The sequence below is a fragment of the Macrotis lagotis genome, chromosome 7 (genome assembly GCF_037893015.1).
Source record: "Macrotis lagotis isolate mMagLag1 chromosome 7, bilby.v1.9.chrom.fasta, whole genome shotgun sequence".
NCBI lineage: Eukaryota > Metazoa > Chordata > Mammalia > Peramelemorphia > Peramelidae > Macrotis > Macrotis lagotis.
The window spans coordinates 96,752,342-96,777,938 of NC_133664.1; the positions used below are offsets into that span (position 1 = coordinate 96,752,342).

A 25,597-nucleotide genomic window follows, 5' to 3' on the forward strand; every position below is an offset into this window, starting at 1 on the left:
GTGCTCTATCTACTGAGCCGCCTAGCTGTCCCCATATTGGATTTTATTGACAGAAATACTGAAGTGATTTGCTATTTCCTTATCCAGTTCATTTTACAAATAAGAAACTGAGGCAAACTGGGTTAAGCGACTTCTCCAGGTTCATATAGCTAGGAAGTATCTAAAGTCAGATTTGAAATCAAGAAGATGATTCCTGACCCTGGACCCAAGTACTCTACCCTTAGTGAGTTTCTAAGTTCTGAACGTTTATTTTGTTCAACTGATGGTCATCTACTTAATTTACAATTTTTTGCTACCACAAAAAATGTTGCTGTGAATATTTTGGTGTATATGGGACTTCCCCCCCCACCCCAATCTTTGACCTTTTTGTACATTAGTAGTGAGATCTCTAGGTCAAGGGATATGAAAACTTGAGTCACTTTTTAAAAGCATAATTTCAAATTAATTTCTAAAAAGTTTGGGCAAATTCAGAGCTTCACCTAATATGTTTTGCTTTGTTGCCCTTCCTTTCAGCAATGACTTCTCACTGTTACCTGCTGATTTCTGAGTGTGAAGTGAAATCTCATAGTTATTTTTATCAGCATTTATTATTAGGGATTTGAAGATGGTGGTAGCTTATGCAAGAACATCTGTGGCAGAGAATAAAGTAGAAAAATTCTATGAAAACCTTAATGTCCAACCCAAGCCTTGATACTGGTTGATTCCATGGAAAAATGGACATGAAAAATTGTGAGAAAATATGTTGGAAATAATGGTTTTGACTAAGAAATGATCAAAGTCGAGGACTTACAGATGATCCAGAAACCTCACACTTCCATGTCATTAATTTTTCTTGATGGAAAAAGTTAGATGGCAGTGACTATGGCAATTTACTATCACTACATCAATTAAAAACACTAGTTTACACACCATGCTAATTTGCAAAAAATTATGAAGAAAAACATAAAATTATGAAATACTCCTGCCTCACAAAAAAAATGAAAGAGGAAGAGGGATAAAATAATTCAGCAAAAAAGAAAAAGACCCTACTAAATCAGATCATCACAAGACTATTTATGGATGAAATTATACCATTTATAGATGAAGGACAATAAATACTCACAAAATATAACACATGCCCATCATCAATGACAGTATATCCAATACACTATATAAGGAAGTGGAAATGGCAGCTATGAAGATGAAGAAGTTATGACTGTGCTTGACCAAATACACATACACACAAAACAACCAAAAAAAACTGTGCCAGAGATAATACAATTTTAAAGTCACACAAAGATCAATTTTCAAGATTTTTCAAAGGGAAAAATTCCAAAGACTATAAAGGATCACAGATGGTATTATTTACCAGAAATTAGTTATAAAGAAGAACCCAATCACTACTAATTCAGTTTTTTCTCATTTTTAAAAATTATTTTTAAGAATGGCATATATATATATATTTATTGAGGATATCTTTCATGATAACATGGGGGGGGGGGGTGTAAATGACTGAAAAAAAAGTGGACCAATCATGTAGCCTGAGTTAATAGATGGATACCTTAAATATTGTATTAGTATATACTACAAGTTAAAGACATCAGACAGCCTCTGTAAAGGATTTACAAAAAGGTATGGACAAGAATAGGGTGAGAAGGTATGGATGCACTGGTGAAGGAAGTCCTCTCAAGGGATGGATGAAACCACCTAATCAAAGGATCATAGACTTAGAGCTGAAGGAACTTGAGACACCATTGAGTCTAATTCTTCCTTTAGAGATTAGGAAACTGAAGCTCAGCGAGGTTGCTGAGACAGGATATAAAGTCTTTCTTGATTCAAGTTCAGCATGCTGTCAACGCCACCATCCAGCCACAAAACCAATCATTTTATAAGGGAGAAAACAAAGCCTAATGGTGACTTGCCTAAGGTCATGCGGCTAATACGGGAACCTCCAGTTTTCCTCCCTAAAATCTGCCTTTTCATTTACAAGTTTTTCCAAGAACTGGGATACTTCCCTATTGGAAATGTCTCAGTGTCCTCCCCACCCGATCCTGTACCTTCCCTTTCCGACTTTGTTCTCTGGAGTTCTAGACTTCCCTTTTTTTTTACTTTTAAGGTCTGTGCTGAGGTAGGGCTGGAGGGGGGGGGGTAGGGGAGACAACTAGGTGGTGGTGATGCAGTGGATAGAGTGCCTGCCAGGAGTCAGGAGGACCCGAGTTCAAATCCTGATCCTGATTCACACCTGACCACTGGACCCAAAAGGCTCCGGAGGACGATGTGAGGCTGATGACTTATCACAGTAAGCCCTCACTCAAATCCAACTCACTGGATGTGGCATCGCCTTCCAGAACGAAGCAGCAGCAGCATCTTGTTATCCTGGGGAAATGGGCTTGCCGGAGAGTTCAGGAATGAAGAGCTTTTTCTTTAACGAAAAATTTCCTTAATATATTTTCGTTAAATATTTCCCGAGTGTATGCAAAAAATCCTTCACATTCATTTTAAAATGCTAAGTTCTGAATTCTCCCCCTGCGTCCTCTCCCCCTCCTGGAGAAGGCCAGCGATTTGACTGAGATTGCACATCAGGGACCGGCCCTGAAGTCTCCCCACGCTGGGCCTGAGGACCCCGAGTCCTTCCCTCGGCGTGCGCGGGGCGAGGTGGGGGCTCCCCCCGCCACACCCCCAAGTCAAGGTCGGGATGGGGCCGGGGTCCTCGGCCCTGCTCCAACCCGCCGCTCCGTGGTGGGGATCCGCGGCGCCCCCCGGGCAGAGGGCACATCTGAGCCCCCCGGCCGTGGGGGATGAGAAACACGGGGGGATAAAGATTAAGGGGTGAAATGGAGCCCGGCTTGTGACAGGGCGCAGCCAGCCTGCCCGAGATGCCGAGGAGTAGGTGCGGGCCAATGACAAGAGTTTGGCGTTTATCCTAGGGGATGGAGAGGCATTGAAGGTTTTTAGGCCAAGAAATATTTTGAGATTATTCTTGTAATGGTGAAGTGGGGGGCGGGAGGGTGAGGGTAAGGGAGAACTGGAAACAGAAGCTTTCATTTAGAGAACTCATTTAGTTTTCTTGGCATACACTGGAGTGCTTTGCCCCTTCCTCCTCCAGTTCATTTTACTGAGGAAACTGAAGCAAACCAGGTTAAGTCATTTGCTCCGGAGGCAGAGTTAGCGTTTGAGGCTAGATTTAAACTCGGGAATAGGAGTCTTCGCATTTTAAGGCTCCCTTTTTCTATCTGCTGTGCCACCTGGCTGCCCATAACAATAGAATTAAAGATTTTATTTATTTTGAGTTTTACAATCCCCCCCCCCCCCCCGCCATCTTACTTCCCTCCCCCCAACTCTCCCCCCACAGAATGCAATTTGTCACTCTTTACATTGTTTCCATGCCATAAGAGAAGAAATTAAGTGGAGATTGGTGTGCTTGTGTGTGTTTGTGTGTGAGAGACAGAGAGGAAGAGAGAGAGAACATGAGGGGGGAGAGGCTGAATAAGGGTAATGGCAGGAGGAATGGAAAGGGACAGGTGCCAGAGACGATACAAAGGAAGAATCAGTTGTTACATATGGTGAATGACTGGATGCTAAGAGAGGACAGGATAATGATGCTCTAAACTAACTGAAAGGAATGAAACTAGAGGAAGAAAAGTTTTGAGGGAAAGGATGAGTTCATTTCAACTTCTTAACCCCCCATTGCCTTGAAAAAATAAAGTTGCTGAAGTGACTGCTGAGTAAGAAGTTAGAAAAGAGTAATTTAGACTAAAAGAGCTCCAAAATTCACTCCTGTTCTAACATTTCATGATTCTGTGAGTCCTTTTAACCATGTTCAAGGATACGTACTAGGTGGTTAGAATATATAGCAGAGTACAACCTGTTCTCAAATATGGCAATGGGGTTAAGTGGCTTGCCCAAGGTCACAGAGCTAGGTAATTATTAAGTATCTGAGGTCACATTTGAACTGAGGTCCTCCTGACTCCAGGGCCAGTGCTCTAACCACTGCACCACCTAGCCACCCCTACTTCAGCAACTTTAGAGGCTATCTAGCCTCTCAACACTTCTATTGTAAGGGAAATCATTATTTTGCAATCCACTTTTGAACAGCACCATATGTTTTGCCTTATGTCAAGCTGAAATCCCTTCTAACTTCTACCTCAAATTCTATCCAAATTTTTCTAACCTAATCCTCAAAAGTCCAAGTCTGTCCTTATGAGAATCCTTAAGTTATATAAAAAGTTATCATGTTCCTTATTTCCCTACCTCCATCTAATATTGCCTGTTGAAATCCAACTCATCCTTCAAGACCCTGCTACAATTCTGAAGTTGTTAGCATTGTAGTTAATAGAAAGTTAGGAACATTGGTGTCAAGAGGTGGAAGTTGAGTTGAGACTCTAAAAAAGATTTGTCAGCACTATGTCAAGGGACAGCTCCTAGCAATATGCAGCTGAACTGTGGGTTGTTACCGATCTACCCAAAACACCCAGATAGAAGAAATTAAGTGGAAATACTGTGTTGTGTGTGTGTGTGTGAGAGAGAGAGAGAGTGCTAGCCATGTAAGCAGGGATATGTCAGGAGCTAGAAAGGTTCATGTTTGTTTCTTTAGGGGCTTTGGATTGTTAACTCTTTGAAAGTAATACCCAAGGGGCTGCTAGATGGTGAAGTGGATAGATCACTGACCTAGGTGGCACAGATAGAGGTGAATAGAGCTTGGGCAAGTTACTTAACCCCTTTGCCTGGCAAAAAAAAAAAAACAACCGCCCCCCCCCAAAAGTAATGCCCAAGTGAATCTCTAGAATGAGAAAAATGAAATTATCTGGATTTCTAGGAAGTAAATTTCTTTTATGGATGTGTTTCCATATCTTTTCCTGAGGCATTCAAAGGAAAGAAGCAGTATAATTGTTTGTGTCTGTGTTCCTTCTTAGGATGTCATACGGTAGTGCTTATATTATCCTTAGAATGCAAGAAACCTATATTCCACTTAGATGTTGTTATAGATGAGCAACCCCCCCCCCAGCAGATTGCTACCCTTTTAACCATTCCCTTTTTCTCAAATCTTCCCCTCTCCTTACCATTGGTTCTTTCCTAAATTGACTTCAAATAGGCTCGGGTTTTTCCCCATTCTTAAAAGAGCTTCATTTAGACCCTACCTTCCCATCACGTTCTTGTCTTTTATCTTCTTCCTTTCAGAACTTCCTGAAAAACCTATCTATGCTCCCTGTCTCCCCTTGCTCTCCCCTCTTTCAGCCCTTTACGTTTACATCTAAACCTTATTACTTAACTAATCCTCTCCAAAGTAATCAGTAATCTATTACCTGTGAAATCTGATGGTCTTTTCTCAGCGTTAATTCACTTCAATCTGCTGCAGACTTAGGCTAAATGACTTACCTAAGTCTTCCTAACTACATTCCCAATGCTCTGTCCACCATACCACCTATCTGTCTGAATGGGACCCAACTTTGAGTTTTTATTATATGCACTGGAGTAGATCAGGGTGGGAGCAATATGTACATAACTCATCTTTCCTTTATAATACAAAGTCTTTGGCAGCAGGAAATACGTAAATTTTCATTTTTATATTCCCAGTACCTATTGCAAACATTAAATACTTCATATATTACAATTCAAGAAATATTTATTAAATTGAATTTCTTTTCTGTCATCTTGCACTGGCTCTAATTGGATTTTGATATGAGATCCAACATTAAGTAAAAGGGAGCAATCTGAACACTCCATATTGCTAACACTTACTGGATGAAAATGCTAATTTTCCAGACTATGATGAAAATGGTTGGACAGCTCATTCTAATGTTTGTTCTTCATTTTTTTTTGGCAAGGCAATGGGGTTAAGTGACTTGCCCAAGGTCACACAGCTAGGTAATTATTAAGTGTCTTTGAACACTTAATTTGAACTTAAGTCCTCCTGACTCCAGGGCTGTTGATCTATCCACTCCACCACCTAGTTGCCCCTATCCATTCTTTTTTTTTTTAAGGTTTTTGCAAGGTAATGGGGCTACGTGGCTTGCCCAAGGCCACACAGCTAGGTAATTATTAGGTGTCTGAGGTCAGAATTGAACTCAGGTACTCCTGACTCCAGGGCTGGTGCTCTATCCACTGTACACCCTAGCAGCCAGGTGTTGGGCCTAGAATCAGAAACATTCTTCTTCTGGAGTACCTCAGAATCTGACCTCAGAGACCTACTACCTGTATGACCTTGGGTAAGTCACTTAACCTATTTGCCTCAGTTTAACATTTGTAAAATGAACTTGAGAAGGAAAGGCAAACCACTCTAGGACAGTTCATTAAGCTAGTTCATAAATATCTTGCTGGGACAGATACCCCTTAAAGATGATAAGTTGAGCCCCTCATCTGAATTAGGAAGAAACAAGAACTGTATTTGAAAAATTAAGCAGTATTTCCAATGATCTTAATATGCCCTTTGTATAAAATATTTCCTTATTGATACTCTGTGGGTATAAAGCTTGGGTCACCAAAATCTCCAAAAAAATAAGAATGCAAGTGACCCAAAAACAAGGAGAAATACATGGTGGGTCCAGATTTGACATAGCATATTTCTAATGATGATGTAAATGCAAAAAATAATGTAAAGAATTTCATGGAGAAAACCTATTAGTAGAAAAGGAGCCAGGCCAGTCATTTGTTTAGAGGGACATTTGTTTAGAGTATGTATTAATTCCACTATGCTTCCATATCACAGGGTAATTCTTCTGTGAAGAATAAATGAACAGATAATACAAAATAAAGAGATATGGATAGGTTTAGATCTGCACCAATAGAGAGAATACTCATATTGATAGTATAATAAATCATTTAAAGCATTCAATAAATTTTATTCTTATTTTTAAAAATTTCATTTTGTTTTTTTTGTACACATAAATATATTTCCATATTCACTATAGAACAGAAGAGGATTATGAAACTATAAATCCCTATTACCTAGAACTTGCTTTTCAAGTACATAAAGAACTCAATATATAACTTCCAAAGTTGTCTTACTTTGTGGTTCCTTCTGGCTGCCCCTCCCTTCTATTCCATTTGGGGGGGGGGGCAGGACTCTATCATAACTCTTCTTCTTTCAAAACATCCTCAACCCACCATTGAGAAAAAACCTCCCCAAAATTCCTCTTTATAATAAATATTCATAGTTAAGCAAAACAAAGTCAAACAAGACCCTTGTCCAAAAATATACGCCTCATTCTGTACCTTGAGTTCATCATCTTTCTGCCAGGAAGTTGTAGCATGCTTCTTGTCCTCTGGTGTCATGGGGATCATTTCATCTAGGAGAGATCTTAAATCTGTCAAAGTTATTTTTAGATTTAAAGTAAGAAAATAGTCCAAACTAGATAAAAATACCTCTCTTCAATTCATTGCCTTTATTTATTTTTCTTTTCTTTTTTTAGGTTTTTGAAGGCCAATGGGGTTAAGTGGCTTGCCCAAGGCCCCACAGCTAGGTAATTATTAAGTGTCTGAGGTTGAGTTTGAACTCAGGTACTCCTGATTCCAGGGCCAGTGCTTTATCCACTGTGCCACCTAGCCACCCCTTCTCATCTACTTTCAAATCCCAAGTTTCTCTTGGCTCCTCATCCCACCTTTGAAGTCCAGAAGACTCTAATCTTTATTTTTTAAATTATAAATTACAAACACTTTTTATTGGAAATAACAAAAAAAAAAGCCTAAACCTGACTTCTAGGATATTTGACTTAGCTCACCTACTAGCAACCACTATTTAGAATATGAACTTGTTTACTGTAAAAAAGATAGGGATGTGAATAGAACTAAGTCCAGTAGCAAGAAACAAGCTGCATCAATAAAACTGTCACTGTAACCAGGGAAGACTATGCACCTGTGAACCTCTCTCACCCTGTTAGTTTGGCTTGGTTCAAAACCTAAAATATGTTCTAGGTATGCCCTAATCCTCTTTGCTGTAAGTTCATGATTTCTCAAAGACAAGCCTAGGAGACATGACTGCTTGCAGTAGAAACGGTCTTTATCAATAACTACCACTGTTCCATTAAACATCTTTTCCCTTATGAGCCCCTCTCCACCATTTCTCATTTAGTTCTTTTGAAGTATATCTTCCATACTTTCTCCATTATCCCCATGTTTACTGCAGCATGATCCAATGCACATGAAGAAGACATCTGACAGTTCTTGCACACACACAACCTCCATATATGTGAAGGATTCAGGAGATATCTGTTCACTGACAAGACTATTGGATTACTATTTATAGCATTCACATAGCTAAGACCCAACTCCCAGAGTGAATTCTGAGAGATAGCAACCCCTCAAGTTATGGGGCTCCATTCACTTAAAGATATAACTTCATTCAGTCAACAACATTTATTTATTGCCTACTATGTGCTGGGGATATGAAGAAAAGCAAATCCAGTCTTCATCTTCCAAGTTCACATTAACAGGGGCAACAACATGCAATTAACCATGTCAAAATAAGAAATATAGAGGATAAATTGGAGGAAGTCTTTAGTATTAAAATGCACTGAAAATGTTTCTTGCAAAAGGTGGATTTTAACTGAGACTTGAAGGAAGACTTGAAGGAGCCAGAGCAGAGGAGGGAGAACCTTCCAGAAAAGGACAGTCAGTGTACAGGCATGGAGCTGGAAGGTGAAGTGTGTCATAGGAGGAAAAGCAAGTAGGCCAAATGTCATTAGATAGTAGAATATGTGGAAGTAAAGTGTAAGAAGGCTGGAAATGTAGGAGGGGGTCAGTAGTGCACTTGATAATCCCAGATCTTTTGGCCTCATCCAGGAGTCTTACTCCATTAATTATCCATTTTCTTTCATCTATAGCTTCTGCTCTTTAACCTCTCCTTAAAAACTACTCTCAGGACTCCAATCTTGAAGAAATATTTCCTTAATGTTGAAGGGGTTATGCAAAGATAAGATACATTAATAAATTGAATGGTGAACCCATTTTGGAAATCAATTTGGAATTATGCAAATAAAGACTAAAATATCCATATCCTTTGAACTAGAAATTCTATTACTGAACTTACACCCCAAGGAAGTCAGTGATAAGATAAAACACCCAAAACCCCTATTCTACAAAACATTTACAGCAGTACTTTTTGTAATAGTTAACAGCTGGAAACAAAGATGCCCATCAATTGAGGATTAGCTAAATAAATTGTGGCATACAAAATGTAATGGAATATTATTGTGCTATAAGAAATAATGTGTCTGATGAAACACTGTAGATGAAACTGTGAACTGATAGCCATTTTGGAAAGAAATTTAGAATTATGCAAATGAAGGGACTAAAACATCCACATTTTTTAACCCAAAGATTTTGTCACTGGGTTTATATACCAAGTTATAATATATATATATAAATATATATATATATATATATATAAAATCCCAATAATCTTATCATTGATAAAAAAAGATCTTATATATGCCAAAATATTAAAAGATTTTTCTGTGACAGCAGAGAACAGTGGTACATGAATGTAACTGAATATTACTGTGCTATAAAAAACGATGCTATATAAATTGATGCAGAGTGAAGTAAGCAGAGCCAAGAAAAAAAATTATACAATGGCTACAATATAAATGAAAAGAATAACCACACAATTTTAAAAATCAAAAACATAGCAAAATTATAAAATCAAGTATGACTCAAAAGATATAAGAAGACACTCCCAACCCACCTTTTGTGGAATTGGGAGGTCCACAGGTGCTGCAGATTGCATGTTTTGGGACCTTTTCAGCTACTGTCGATTGTACTGGTTTTGCTCCCTCTTTTTCTTTTCTTTTTTTTGGGGGTAATGGTGTCTTTAAAAATACTATTTGTTAGAGGGGAAGACTCTCTAGGAGAGGGAGAGGAGGAATACTGGGAAAAACTTTTTAAAAAAACAAACTATATCCATGTACATAGATATCACACATGGCAAGATTAACAATTAAAAGCTTTCTTCCCTTATTAGGATCTTTGTGTATTGCAAGTTTACTTTATCTCCCTTTAGAATCCGAGTTAGCATTCATATGTAAACTTTCAAGGAAGAAAACCATTAAGAACCTCCTTTAAGGTCACATGACCAAGGCCATCCTCCTGGGCTATCCAAGATTTAAAATTTACTATTCTGAATACTATTGTAGTTTTATTCACTTCTTGCTTTCTTTTGTTTTCCTACCTAAAACTAGCCAAGGTTTCCTCCTGTCTTATAGATTGGTGTCCACTGGAGCCCAAGCATCCCCAAAGCATATCGATCATCTCCTTTTTTAATTATGAATAAACTGAGAACTTTTCCAATCCCACATTCTCATTCCCCTCACTCGATTACTATGTTCAAAGATCTAAATGCATAGATGTAGAAGTGGAGGAGACGTATCTTATTCCTCTGAAGCTCCACAGAAGAGGGAACATCTCTAAGCTGCTACCAAATCACCCCAAACTGGACAGATCTAGAGGACTAAAGTACCCCATTCCTATGTCCAACCAACTGTAAGATCCTCTAATAAATCTCTTTTGGACACAGGTTTTGGGCACATATTTACTCCTTTTAAATTCTCTGGTGGAGATATTGGGTTACCTCATGATCATTCATTTGTAGAGGCATTTGTTGTCAAATGTAGGAAGAAAAATGGGCAGGAAAAACTGATCATGTCTCCCTCTCATTTTAAAACTCCTTGATCACAAAGAGATCTTATTCTAACTGTGGCACTGAGTGGTCCTAATTTGAGGTCTGAATCCCAGTTTACTTTTACTACTTGAAAAACCTCGAAGTAAATTCTTTTCTGGGCCTCAGTTTCCTCATTTATAAAAAAAAGTTGTTCTAGATGAGAAGTGTCAAATTTGCAGCTGCAACTAAAAGAAAATGTAACTGAAAAATATATAACAAAATAAATATATATAATAGTCAATTTGTGATATTCTAAGTCAATACGTGACAATGTGTTTCTATGAGTTTGATGCCTCTGTTCTAGGTGCTTTTCAGCTCTCAATCTATGATGAGAAGGGATCATGAAGGAAGATGAGAAGGGAACAAAATCAGAAAGGTTGGTCTTGCCAAACAGAAGAACCATTTTTCTCAGACATGAGTCAAAAAAGAAAAAATATGAGATAATGGAGAGATTTTGAGGGTTAGGGGAGAGTAGAAGCTCAAAACAAATATTTTTATAAGCATAGAAAGCAGACCACACTCTGCAAGAAGTAGAACAGACAAATAGCAACCTCCATCACTTCAACCTCGAGAATGATAGGAAAACTTTTCTGCCTTTTTTCTCTTTCTTAGGCATAGGTTTCAATGTTGCTTCAATATTTGAGGATGATCTCAAACAACAGAATACCAGGGAAAGAGGCAGGAAGGGTGATTTGAAAGTGTGGCTAAAATTTTTTATCTTACCTATGCTTTTTGATTAAGAACTGGGTCCTCTTCCTGATTTTTGCCCATCATACAGATCTGTTCTTTGATGGCCACAATTCTGTCACACCTCTCTCAACTCCAATCAGCCTCTAATAATGCAAATATATGGTAACGCTTGCGTGTACTATCAGCTTCACTTGGGACATCACAGGACTTACCCTTGGTGTGTACTCTGAAGTGAGTGGCAAGTTTAGATTTATAAATGAAGCCCTTACCACATTCTCCACAAGAAAATGGCCTCTCGGGCTTGTGAATGCGTTGATGCCTAAAGAGATGGCCCTTTTGTCGGAAACTCTTGTCACATTCGGGGCAATGGAAAGGTCTCTCTCCTGTGTGAAGGCCCTGATGGCTAAGCAGTTGCCCTTTTAGGCGGAAGCTCTTATCACATTTAGGGCATTGGAAGGGCTTCTCCCCTGTGTGTGTTCGAATGTGTTCAATGAGTTTAGACTGTTTAGTGAAGCCCTTACCACAGTCACAGGAGAATGGCCTATCTCTACTGTGTAAGCGCAGGTGGGCCTTCATATCGGCCTTTACTCGGTAACTCTTATCACACTCAGGGCACCGGAAGGGTCTCTCCCCTGTGTGCAGACGCTGGTGACTGAGCAGCTGCCCTTTTAGGCGGAAGCTCTTACCACACTCTTGACACCAGAAAGGTTTCTCTCCACTGTGCACTCTCTTGTGTTCAGTGAGCTTTGACTGCCTGGTAAAGCTCTTGCCACACTCACCACAAGAGAATGGTTTTTCTCCCCTGTGTATGCATTGGTGGGCCTTCAAGATACCCTTGAGCCGAAAGCTCTTGTCACATTCAGGGCACTGAAATGGCTTCTCCCCACTGTGCAGCCTGAGATGCTCAGTGAGTTTACTCTGGTGGATGAAGTTCTTGTTACACTCATTACAGGAGAATGACCTCTCCCTCCTGTGTACACACCGATGAGCTTTCATGTCACTCTTCAGGTGGAAGGTCTTTTCACAGTGAGGACATGGAAAGGGCATCTGTCCCATGTGCAGGTGCTGGTGCCTCAGCAACTGCCCCTTTTGGCGGAAGCTCTTTTCACACTGTAGACACTGGAAGGGCTTTTCTCCACTGTGAACTCTTAAATGTTCTGTGAGCTTACACCGTTTGGTGAAACCCTTACCACATCCCCTGCAAGAGAATGGCCTCTCCCTGGTGTGAACTCGCTGGTGTGCCTTCAGCATGCCCTTCAGTCGAAAACTCTTGCCACACTCAAGACACTGGAATGGTTTCTCCCCTGTGTGTACTCTGAAGTGGTTGGTTAGCTTGGACTTTACCAGGAAGCCCTTGCCGCACTCACTGCAGGAGAAGGGCCTGTCCCTGCTATGTGCACGCTGGTGAGTCTTCATGTCTCCTTTCATGTGGAAGCTCCTGTCACACTTAGGACACTGGAATAGTTTCTCCCTGCTGTGTACTCTCATATGGTGGGTAAGCTTAGACTTCTCAGCAAATCCCTTGCCACACTCCACACAAGAGAAGGGCCTCTCCCTGCAGTGTTGATGGTGCTGATGAGCCCTCAGGTTACTCTTTTGGCAGAAGCTCTTCTCACACTCAGGACACTGGAATGATCTTTCTCCACTGTGCATAAGTTGGTGGTTGATCAGACTTCTCTTATGGCGATAGGTCTTTTCACATGTGGGGCATTGGAAGGACCTTTTCCCTGTGTGCACAATTAGGTGTTTGAGCAAGTACTGCTTCAGACGAAAACCCTTGTTGCACTTCCTGCACTGGAAGCCCCTCTGCCCCCAACAAAGCCTGGGCTGCTGAGGGAGGCTAGATGGCGGTCTCCCGCTTCTCCTACTCTTTGAACATTTCTGTGCCCAGGTCTCCCTGTGTGTTCTTTGGTGTTTTACCCAGTGGGTTTGACAAGAGAATCTTTTTCCACAGACAGAGCAGGGATGGAGCACTCTCTGCCCTGGCAACATTCCCTGGCAACCAGAGGAATTCTGGGGCTTGTGACCTGGACTTTGCTCCCAGGAAGCCGATTCCAGGGTGCTGTGTCCTTCTGGAATTAGATGCCGTGTGTCTTTGCTGCACAAGTCTTGGTCAGACCCAACAGAAACTTCTCCCATTATGCCTTGTGAGAGCTCACAAGAACCCTGAATTTGTAGGCTATCTAAATAGCTCTTCACTTTTCTTGGATGCATAGAAGTGTGGTATCCTGGAATTAAAAACAAAGATCCAAAACTATTTCTAACAATCTATCAACAAGCATTTATCAAGGCACCACCAAGTGTCAGGTTCTATGCTGGAGATACAAAGACAAAAATGAAACAGCCCCTGCCTTCAGAGAGATTAGATTTTAATAGAGGAGATGTCTGAACCTGGAGGTATATGAACAGGTGAGTCTGGACCATTTTGGTGAGCTCAGTGCTGAAGAACACTTTGAGATAAAGCAGTAATAATTACCCTCATTGGCCAATGAACCAGGATAAGTTCATTGACTTCTAAAAGAAAAAAAAAAGCTTTATTCTTATGGAATTTCCTATGAAAGTGTGAGGAAGGTGGTTTGGGTGCCACAAGAATGTGAAGGGAGATTATTAATAATATACATTACAAAGACTGGAGTCTGCCTTTATTGGTGCCTATGGGCAGGTATGTGACTGCAAGACAAAAGACTTAGCCTCAACCTGTCAAAATCTGAGATTAGATCAGGTATGCACTAGTTCTGAGCTAACCTAGGGTCTGCATCCTTCTCCTTTGCACATGTTCTAGGAGATTACTGTTCCCCTTCCCCAAGCTCATTAGTGTAATGTATCCATTAGATTGTGATCCCAGCCAATGGCTGGCTTAAAGGGGGAGGAACAAAGCCTTTCAAAGTGCATATAAGACTTAGCATCTCCACGACCCAGCTTCTCTCTCCCCTTGAGAGACGGTCCTTTTGTTAAGACTGTCTTAATAAAAGCTATTTTTTTTTTTAGGTTTTTGCAAGGCAAATGGGGTTAAGTGGCTTGCCCAAGGCCACACAGCTAGGTAATTATTAAGTGTCTGAGGTCGGATTTGAACTCAGGGACTCCTGACTCCAGGGCCGGTGCTCTATCCACTGCACCACCTAGCTGCCCCAATAAAAGCTATTTTAATCACTCTGGACTTAGTATTAATGAGCCATTTATAACAAGTGTCTCCTTCTCATGCCCCACCTCCCCAACATATATGGTTATTGTTTCCCCAAGACATGTGCTAATTGAGACTGAATCTATGCCTTGTGCCCTGGTTGGTTCTTCTGCCATTATTCTTTTCCTAAGCAAAGGTGATTGAATAGCATTTCTGAGATTGACATTTCTAGGCTTGAAGGGAATGTTATGAATTGGAGAGAGACTGAAAGTCCCTGAGTTCTTCATTAACTGGGATGCTCAATGGAAGACTCCCTCCCTCCACTCTACCCCCAACTCCCCACTCCCAGTAGCTACTACGCTCTTCAGACCACTGACAAGAAGATAAGACTGGCTTGGCTTAGTTTATCAGAAGACAAGGACTCTTTTGCATCTTGAGTATTTTGTGTGGGGGTGGGGGGTGGGAAAAGGAGTATAGGATGGAACATAGAATACACAAAGAGCTGTCTACCCCTGATCAATAGCATACTCTGAATACTGCTACAATCTCCTTTTGGAGGGAGACAGGGAGACTAGAAACAGGAGCAAAACCTTTGTTTTAAGTGACTTTTCCCAGGGCTCCAGGGTCAAGGAGTAAAGAGTCAGAGACAATGAGAAAAAAGCTTGACCATTCTCTTCTCTTTAGAAGAGGCTTCTCTGAATAAACCCAGTACAAACAGATACCATTTCCTGGCTCAGCTTAACCCAAAAGAAAAGCAGTACATAAAAAATAGATGTAGGAAAATCTAATGACATTATCCTAAGTTTCAAGATTCTGTTTCCTTATCACTTACCCCCAAACAGTTGTTCTTCGGGGCTTAAATCATTGCAACTGCTGGCAGTTTTTATTTCCTGTGAATCCTTCAGCTTTCTGATGAAAGGTTCTTCCCCCCGTTCAATCAAAGATATCAAATCTGGTTTGGAAATTGAATAGTCTGCACAGAGAGGCCAAAGAAATGCAGTTTAGTTTCTTTGGTGCTCAATTTGAAGATATATTCAGAAGTTTATAAAGTTTCCCTCATTTCCTTAGAGGAACAAGACATGGAAATAGATGTAGGGAAAAAAATGAGGCCTTGGAATACCATGAAAAGGAATAAAATCATCTACATGTCTGCACAATAATGGCTCAACTTAGATTTTTTTATTCATTTAAAAAAATTAACCACACCTCAGAATGTGCTATCTTGTTTAATAACTTAGATTACAATTGTTTTTGTTTTCAGAATTATATAAATAATTCTTGAGTTAGCTAGAAATATCACAAAATATTTTTTTAAAATGAGAGTGACAAATAACTATTTTGAGAGAATGCAAAACATCTGGCTCTCACTAAATATTCTCTACAATATTTCTGATGACAAAAACATTGAGTTCAAAAGACCTGACTATGAATCCTATGGCTAAGGCGATGGATTAATTATCAAACATCAGAGGTTGGTGGTGGACATTGAGAATCTCCTGAGTTGAAAGTCAGAATGACCTATAACCCCATCTTGGTTGGCTGAAAGTTCAATTCTACATTGAAATCGTTCTCTTGAAAGTCAGCAATAACTTGTCAGTCTCTTATTTCTAGCCCCAGGATCCTACCATTGCTTATTATATGCTAGACCAGGCATCAACAAATTATGATGCGAGGGGTTTGAATGGTTTTTACATTTTAAAGAAGGTTCTATTGTAATTTAAAATGCAAAAATCATTCTTAGCTTATGAGCCACAAGGTAGGCTAGATTTGATCCTCTGCCTAATTTGCCAACTCCTGGACTAGACATTACATAGTACACCTCTCTGACATCTGTCTGTATTTCACAGGTCATTTCAAGCCCATAGTAATGTCTCCCTTCTCTCAAATCTTATAATGTATATTACTCTATTATTCATTTCATAATTCTCTGTTCACTATCTTGTTTCTAGAATAGAAATATTGAACTATTGCTTATCTCTTGTATGGTCATTTAATAAGAAGCAAAACAAAGTATAGAGTAAAGGGTAATGGATTTGTAGACAGGAAATCCAGATGCAGATTCATGATCTGTCACTAGCTGAATGAGCCTGGGGAAACAATTTATTGAATGGTCATGTCAGACTAACATCATTTTCTTCTATGCTGAATAGAAATAACAACAACAATAATGGTAGGAGTTAACATTTAAATAGCATTTATTATGTGCCAGTCTCTATGTTAAGCATATTACAATTATTATCTCATTTGATCCTCACAGCAATCCCACAAGATAGGATTTTATAGATGAGGGAATTGAGACAGAGGATAAGTGACTAGTCCAGGGTTGCACTGCTAGGAAGTGCCTGAGGCAGTTCACATCTCATTTGATGCTCACAACAACTTCCTAGATAGGTGTTATTATTATTATTATCCTTATTTTAGAGTTGAGAAAATTGAGGCAGATACAGGGGAAGTGACTTGCCCAGGGTCATATAGCTAGTAAGAATTTGAGACTGCATTTGAATTCAGATCTTTCTGACTCCAGGACTAGTGCTCTATTAAAGGTCACCAATAACCACCACATCCCAACATCTTTTATACCTATATTCTTTTTTTTTAGATTTTTGCAAGGCAATGGAGTTAAGTGACTTGCCCAAGGTCACACAGCTAGGCAATTATTAAGTGTCTGAGGTCACATTTGAACTCAGATTCTCCTGACTCCAGGGTCAGTGCTCTATCCACTGTGTAATTATGATAATCTTAAGATAAAAGCTTAAGTATTTATCAAAGATTTAAAAAGTAGGCTAGTGAAAAATCATCTTCATGGAGTTGACTTTTGAGCACTATCATCAGATAGCACATAGAAAGCCTGTTTGACCTCAATATATCTTCCAAGATCTGATTCTATGAAAAGTCACACACACACACACACACACACACACACACACACACACAGCCACAGACAGAGTTTTAACTCATATAAACATATCTTACCAAGGGAGATAAGGATCTCATAATTGGCTTTCATTACATGCTTATAAAGCTCTTTCTGCCACTGAGCAAGTTTATTCCATTCTTGCTCTGAGAAATACATGGCTACATCATCAAATGTCATGGAAACCTGAAATCAAAGTTTTACACACAATTAGTTTTAGTGAAATTTTGCCCCTTATCTTCATTGTCAATTTTCAAGACATTTCCAACTATAATTTTTTTAAGACAACAATACTGCAAAGATATATAGGCCTTAAAAAAGTTCCCATCAAAACTTCAAACATATCAAACCCCAAACTCACAAATGATTCTATATTTTATTATGAACATAATAATTCTAATCTATGAAGGAGGATTATATGTGAAACTGTGAAATTGTTACTTCCATTATAAAATTTTAAAGAAATATATATTAAATTTATATTGCATCAGTAATATAACTGCTATTTTTGTTCTCATCTGAACTTCTTTATGCTCTCTTATTTTCTTCACCTTTTTTACTTTAAATATGTAGACTCTATTTTACAATACAGGAAAAAGATTTTTATTGATGTGAAAGAACCTGGAATTAGTTGTCTGTAGATTATCCTATTAACTAATCAGAACTAATATCTAAATTTATTTAAACCATAAATAATACAAACTACAGAAATAATGAGAAAAAATTGAGTATAATTTAAATGAGGGTATCTTTTTTTGTCTTGGATTTTTTTTCAAGGCAATAGGGTTAAGTGACTTGCCTAAGGTCACACAGCTAGGTAATTATTCAGGTCCTCCTGACTCCAGGATGGGTGCTCTATTCCCTGCACTACCCAGCTGCCCCAATGAGTCACTCTTGAATTAAACAACCTACTAAAAAAAATGAACAAAAAACTTATAGCATCAGTTTATGATCAAATTAACATATATATAATTATATGTATAAAACATATTAACATTAATTATAATAATTTCACTCAGAAGACTAATCAATGTAACAATTGCTATAAGGACTCCAAAGAAGCACAAACCTTTGTCAGCAAACAAGTGACTTTCTTGCTAGAAGGCTATGGTTGTCAAAGGATATATTAGGTCAGAATATAAACTTGTCTGTAAAATTTTACTGTAAAGGTAAGCTCAGTTAATGCAATTACATCAGTTCCAGTCACATAATGAACAGAACCAATGAACAGGCACAGAACAAACAAACCAAATAAAAGAATAAACAGTATAAACTAAATATAAGTCCTTAACCAACTTAAGCCAATTATAGAACTTTGACATTTGAATGAAAGATATTTTCTGAGTGATCTTGAGAAAAATCAAGTCACACACTAGACTATGTATAAACCAGTTCAATTTATTGGTTAAGTGATGAACCAGTGTACTGGAGAAAGTCGAGTTATAAGAATTCCAGTTTAAGAGTTAGAATCAAGTCCTTGAGTTTCTACTATTCTGCATTTCTCTTTCCTCCCTCTCTGTACCCCAACCCCTCCTTCCCTCAAATCCTCATATTGCCTGAGAGAGGGGAAGTAGAATAGATTGCACTCAACTGGGGTTAGAAAGACTAAACTGAGAGAAGACAACCCCTTCAGCCTGGGGCAAGACACACAAGAAAAAGCTGGTTCAGGATACAAACTCAAGGAACAGCACCCAAGAGGGTTAAAAGCACCCAAGAGGGAATCTTATTGAAGGAGAACTGTAGGAGAATACAATGAAAGAATAGGAGAAATAGTAAAGCCTCTTTGCTATTTGGGATCAGTATAAACTGATCTAAGCTTCTCTTGCCAAAAAAAAAAAAGACCCATTTTCAATCCTAACATTTTGCCAATGTTGTTACATAGCAGTGAGAAGCGGAAGAACAAGAATCAAGGTAATCATCAAAGGAACTGTGTCACAGTAAGAAAAGAAGGGCTGATCATGTGGCAAGAACTAGGGATGACAGATATCCATTCCGTTCCAATGGTACTCTTTCAATATCAAGGAAAAGTTCAGAAAGCAGCTAGTAACATTTTGGCAAACTTTGAAAACCATGGAAAAGAATCACACAGGATGGGGAAACATGGTTTCAAGTTATAGTGGGAACTGTTGAATGAATATGAAATTTTATTTGAGGTTTCATATAATTAGCTTCTCAAATATATCAAGACTTTTAATATAGTTACTATGACTTAGAATTTAATTAAATTTTAAAATTTGCAAGTACTTTATAGCACCCTTAAGATTCACAATCTCCCCATGAATTATTATTATTCATATATTAATATTATTATATAATTATTATTATTAACTATTTTAAAGATGAAGAAATTGAACTTGGGTAGTTAAGCGATTATTTTAAAGATGAAGAACTTGAACTTGGGTAGTTAAGTGATTCACTCATGTTTACATAATCAGTGAGCTACAGAAGCAGAATTTCAACTCACCTCTTCCTGATCACCTTTCTACACTACACTAGAGGTCAACATTTGAACCTTGCAAAATTCTCCAGTGAAATTCAAACCAGGTTAAGGTGTAATTTGGGAAATATTTAACAAAATGTTTTTTTTTAAATCACATAAATAATGTTAATTTGTGGTTTACCAAATCAACAGGACACGCAGGGATTTGGTTCTATTTGTGTAGGACACCACGCTGCTACCTTACTTAACTGGCAAATGTTTTATATCCTGTGCTACTGACTAGTCTTTATCATGTTCCCATTATATCAATATATTTTTAGTGTTCCTTACAGCTTTTTTTCTAATTCGTGATTTGGAGGGTTTTTTTTTATTACAAGGCAGTGGGTTAAGTGGCTTGCCCAAGGTCATTCAGGTATTAAGTGTCTGAGGCCGCATTTGAACCCGGGTCCTCCTGACTTCGAGGCCGCCGGGCCACCCCCCACTATTTATTATTATTAATTATTATTATTATCATTATTGTTATTATTATTATTTTAAATAACGAGGTTTAAATTCAAAGCTCGCGTAAAGCGCAGTGTTTTGCCGCCAAAGCCCGGGGCTTGGGTTGCCCGGCCCCAGCCTCCGGGGCCTCCCTCCGCGGCGGCCTCCGTGCGCACCAGACGGACCCGAGCCCCGGCCCCAGCCCGGGGAGAGGCCCACACGCGGCGGGGAACCTCACCGGCGCCGCCGCCGCGGCCATGGCCCTTCCTCCGCTGCCCGCGCGCCGGAGCCCCGCGACGCACGCTCCCTGCTCGGTGCCGGCGGCGCGCCCTCGCTCTGGAGCGCGGGGGGTGGAGAAGCTCGCGTTGCATGCCGGGACTCCAGAGCCCGGCTCGAGCGCCGCCTCCGGCCGGGAGGACTAAACGCGCCCAGCATTGTCTGGGAGGGGCTGTCCGGACTGAAGGGAAGGAGATGTCCGCGATGGTTAAACCCGGGAGCTGCCTCCTGGGAGCCGAGTGTTAAACATGTAGCAGCACATCCCTGATTCACAAGCAGTTTCTGTGCATCGACCTGGGTCAACAGACATCGTCTCAGGGGATTAAGTGTATTTATTAATCTAGGAAAAAGAAGCTCTTACAAAAGTTATAAAATAAAATCATATTTTGCAAACATAATCCTGATTAAAGACACAACAACTTTATTTTTAAAAATACATAAAAATTGAAAATTCAACATCAAAATATACATCAACCAATGACTGGCATCCTTCTCAATATCTATTGAGATTAATGGCATAGTGTTCCTTTGAAGAGATGTTCCTCCATATTATTCTTAATTATTGTAAACATTCCTTGGCAAATCTCTGAGTAATGCATTTAGATTACCAAAAAATATTAACGGTTATGGATGACTTTTCTCATACAAGTTACCTGGAAAAAAAAAATTCATCTCTCCATAGCAGCCTTCCTAACCCGCAGGGAGAGAATGGTTTTGACACATTTTCAATTTGAATCAGATGAGCAAGTTTTCTTTAAATTGATTTAAGAATATTCATTTATTCATACATATTTACTATGGCCCAGGCACTGTGCTAAGCCAGGACATGAAACAAGGGATTCTCTCTGCCCTCAAGGAGCTTACAAACTTATGGGGGGGGGGGGGCACACAAGGTAAATAGAAAATAAAAGAACATACGTTGTTAAAAAGACTTTACAACAAAGTGTACTTGGAAAAAGATTCCATATCTTCTTCAGATAATACTATATTGTAGAGGAAATAATGTTAGGCAGAAAAAATGTTATGCTAGCTGTTGACCTTGTGCTAACTAAAGACCATTATGCATATTCTGCATTTTGTTTAGACTTCTATCCTGTTTTTCTTGTCAAAGTTATTGTATCCAGACAAAAACCACTTGACACTGGCACCTCAAAACTATCTTACAAAGATGGGAGGTTGGGGTGGCTAGGTGGCGGAGTGGATAGAGTACCTGCTTTGGAGTCAGGAGGACCTGAGTTCAAATGTGACCTCAGACACTTAATAATTACCTAGCTGTGTAGCCTTGGGCAAGCCATTTAACCCCGTTTGCCTTGCAAAAGTCTAAAAAACCCCACAAAAACCTGGGAAAAAAGATGGGAGGTTGAGGCCCATGAAAAGTGTTGGGATGATAGATCATTGCACAGCTGCCCAAGGCATGAGCTAACTGTCCTTGACTATTAGTTGACTTTCTGACATATCTTGAGTATTCTTGTATTACTTGAGTATTCTTGAGCAGAAGGCATAGAAGAGAGGAGTGACAGGCTCGATGAGAAGGATTCTTGAGCACTGCGAAGGCTGTATGGAAAAGGGGGAGAGCTGGGGAAGAGTCTCAACAGTGGAGGAATGAGCCTTTCCGTGCTTCTATTAAGGTGGTGGTTGTGAGTATATAAAAGAGAAGGCATATGTGAGAGATACAGGGGCACAAACCATGCTAAATGACTGAATGGTTGCAGGGAGAGGGGAGAGTCAGAGACAATGCAATAGCTTCAAACACTGACACTGGATGAATGAAAATACTATTGACAAAGAGTGAAATGAGAAGAGAAGCAGGTTTAGATGAGAGCTTAACCTAGTGCCTGCACACAGTGATGCTAAGTCAATGTTGATTGATTGATTTTGGCCTTGCTCCGGTCAGGGTGCTCAATGGGACACAAAGTTGTGGCAGGTCTATAGTTAGAAATGTGGGTCGGGAGCTCAGGAGAAAAGCCAGAATTCAATATATATAGATTTGGGAGAGATGGGGAATAGTCAAACAGTGGGAGTAAATGAGATGGTTAATATAAAGCAGATAAAGTATGCGAACAGAAGCAGGCCGGTGAAACAAGACAGGGTCTCAGATGAAACAATTCTTAAATGTCCTGCCATAAACAAGGCACTGTAATAGGTGCTGGTTTAGTAATTCCCAGGTGGAGTTACCCTATAGCATTGCAGGGTGACACCTTCTCTGCAACTTCTGCCCAGAGCAGTTTGATACTGGAGTACTAAGAAGGTAAGTGACTTGCACAGGGGCACATAGCTAGTAAGTATCATTGGAAGGACATTGGAGGGACATGAATGCTAGCCCTCTATCCACTATACCTCACTGTTTCTAATAGCAAAAATAGAATGAATAAGACTATTTTTCCTCAAAGAATTTACAATAAATAAGAGAGATGGGCATGAATTAGGATATAAGTATATAAAAAAAGAACTAGTAGAGGAACACTATAAAAATGAAAAGAACTCAAGGATAGGGAAAGACGTCATAGAGGAGATGGCACCCAAAAGTAAGGAAATGGAGGTGGAAATCTATTCCAGACAGGGGATCAATGTGAACAAAAGCAAAATGAAAACAAGGGTCAGAGCCTCTTCCATGATGGCTAGAATATAGGGTAAAGGACGACTAGCTTGAAAGCAGGCTGCAAAGAGGGTCATGTTGATCAAAGCTTTGAAGGACCAGCTACCATAATCAGTACAGTCAGATGATGAAGAATGTTGGATACCAGGCAAGGAAGTTTGCACCTTGACAGGTAAAAGGAACAAAAGGTTTTTAAGGAGAGAAGCAATAAGAACAGTAAATTGTGACAGCCTGCACAGCTGTGGGAATTTTTTTTTTTTTACAGAAGGAAGGATTACTTAAGATCTGCTCAGACACAGTAATTCTGTGGATAAATGCCAGACTGACAATTCTAGCTCCACATTACTGACTTTTTCTTGCTCAATCTTGACTAGCAATCTCTTGTGATAATGCCTGATACTTCCTATCTGGAAACTATATCAGCTTCTTTCTTTTCCCAGTTAGATTTCCACCACAATCATGGACAGTGATAAGAAAGATGGACTGGAGAGTAAAAGCGAAAAGATCTGCTAGAAAGCTAGTACAATAGTTGAGGTGATGAGATTCTAAAATAGGATTGTAGGAAAGGGGAAAATATTTGAAGTAATACATCTATTGGGTGGAAGAAAGAAGGAAAAATAAAAAATTAAATCTGAATATGCCACTGGCTATCACTTCCATCTAAGAGACCAGAAATTAATTGTTTTAGAGCTCTCTGAAAGCAGAAAAAGAAAATGGAGTCAAAGGGAATAAGAATATGGTATGGAGGAAAAAAGGAAAAAAATATGGATTTGTGGGCTTAATTTTTTCTAAGAGGTAATGACAATGAAATCTCATTCCCTTGTTGAACCAAGTTATGGGAGAAACCAAAAGAAGTAAAAATTTCTTCTGGTGATAGATGAAATGAATCTATGGAATCTTAGGGAGGAAAAACCTTAAAGAACATCAAATCCAGTTCCATGTCACACTTGGGAAAACTGAGGCCCAGAGGTTAATTGACACTAAAAGTGATATAGGAACAAATATAGTTCTCTTTAAAAAGATTGTATCTAATTGCTTCATAAAGGAGAAATATAGTAAGGACAAAGAATTATATAAATCATTAATAACCAGAAACTAAATTGGTTCAAGTTCAGAAATCTTAAAAAACTTATTTTTATTTTTTACAAATCATAAAATTCCTTTAAAGATCATAAAATAAATCTGGAATTTATATAGGCAGGATGGTGAGGGATCTTTTCAGTTTTAATCAATAGTCCTGTGAAGGTGAAATCCAAATGGAGTGAAGTAGGAGAGGAGTTTTCATTCACACATATTGTTCAGGCTCTGATTTCAGGGTATTTGATGTCTGGATGTACATGCATGTTGAATGGTAACAAGAGTTCCTGTGGTCCTTTGAATGGGTTTTAATATGGTAATACTTTTTCTGCCAATCCTTCCCTCCACCTTCCAGGCTGGTCTGGCAGGTGAACCACTAGCCACACTCTCTGCTGGAGAAGGGTATTTGATCACCATGTGAGTTGTGGTGTAACTTTAAGGAGCAGCTTTTGTCACCATTTTGATGGTGGAAAAGCTTTTGTCCAACTGTGAATTCTTCTATGGGTGCTGAGAATGGACTCAAAGCTGAACATCTTGCAACACTCACTGCAAGAGGACTTCTCCCCACTGTGGAGGTCCTGGGGTATAGTCAAGTAGGCTCCCAAGCAGAGGCCCTTCCCAAAGACTTCACAGGAAAATGGATTTCCCCTGATGGGTATTTGCTGAAGCCCCTCTAAGTCAACCTTGCAGCAGAAGCTTTGAGCCCCTCAGGGCCACAAGGGGACCTCTCCTCCCCGTGAACCAGCAGGTGAGTGATCAGAGTTCATTTGAGAAACGAACTCCTCGGACACTGACAGGGATGAAAGGGCTTTCCTGGCAGTGGAGCCTCTGACTTTGCTTAATGATTTCCTCACACTTTGAATGCTGGCAGAGTGGCTCTTTGGGATGGCTCCTTTGGTGGAGTATTAACTAACTTTTCCTATGGAAGCTTTTATTAGACACAGAGCACTGGAAGCACCTCTGACAGCCCAGGGACCTGGAGTTTTATGGTTCAGGCTCTCTTCCTCTGGAAGAACCCCTTAAAAAACAGGGCTTTTATTTTTAATGTGATGGTATCTCAACAGACATGGAACAAATATTTCCTTTTTACCACTTTGATGGTGATCCTAATGGAATTCCTCTTCTTTTGTACTCATAGCTCCCTGGCTTTCTGGAATTAAGAACAAATATCCTGTTATTATTCCTGGTTGTCCTGTGAATCAAAATCCTTCTCGCCTTCATTCACAGAGAAACTATAACTTTGACTTTTAGTTATTTGTCATTAAGAAAATTAAAAATGGTCAAAATATGAATTATTTTAGATTGAACAAATCTAGAATGAAGCAATAAGATTCAAGATTCAAGATGGATCTGATAAGCACCAATAAAGT

General features: G+C 39.4%; 1 protein-coding gene across 3 annotated transcripts; it reads right to left on the minus strand.

Annotated features, from left to right (window-relative positions):
• Positions 1 to 3,340: 3,340 nt before the first annotated feature.
• Positions 3,341 to 20,607, minus strand: LOC141492787 (uncharacterized). 3 transcript variants are annotated; one of them, XM_074193452.1, is made up of 5 exons: positions 20,517 to 20,607; positions 17,418 to 17,544; positions 15,277 to 15,417; positions 11,593 to 13,551; positions 3,341 to 7,283 (listed from the first exon to the last, which is right to left on the minus strand). In XM_074193452.1, exons 1-5 carry the CDS (start codon positions 20,535 to 20,537, stop codon positions 7,075 to 7,077), a joined length of 2,457 nt encoding a protein of 818 aa, XP_074049553.1. In that variant the 5' UTR covers positions 20,538 to 20,607; the 3' UTR covers positions 3,341 to 7,074. The 3 variants fall into 3 exon arrangements, with proteins under 3 accessions (XP_074049553.1, XP_074049554.1, XP_074049555.1); XM_074193454.1 differs by having other exon boundaries at positions 7,233 to 7,276; XM_074193453.1 differs by having other exon boundaries at positions 7,197 to 13,551.
• Between the last annotated feature and the right edge of the window lie 4,990 nt (positions 20,608 to 25,597).

Coding starts and splice junctions, on each gene's coding strand:
- LOC141492787 (XM_074193452.1), bottom strand. CDS start 20,537: ATGGCCGCGGCGGCGGCGCCG. Junction 17,545..20,516: donor TGGCCGCGGCGGCGGCGCCG/GTGAGGTTCCCC, acceptor CTTTGATTTCAG/GTTTCCATGACATTTGATGA. Junction 15,418..17,417: donor TGAGATCCTTATCTCCCTTG/GTAAGATATGTT, acceptor CTCTCTGTGCAG/ACTATTCAATTTCCAAACCA.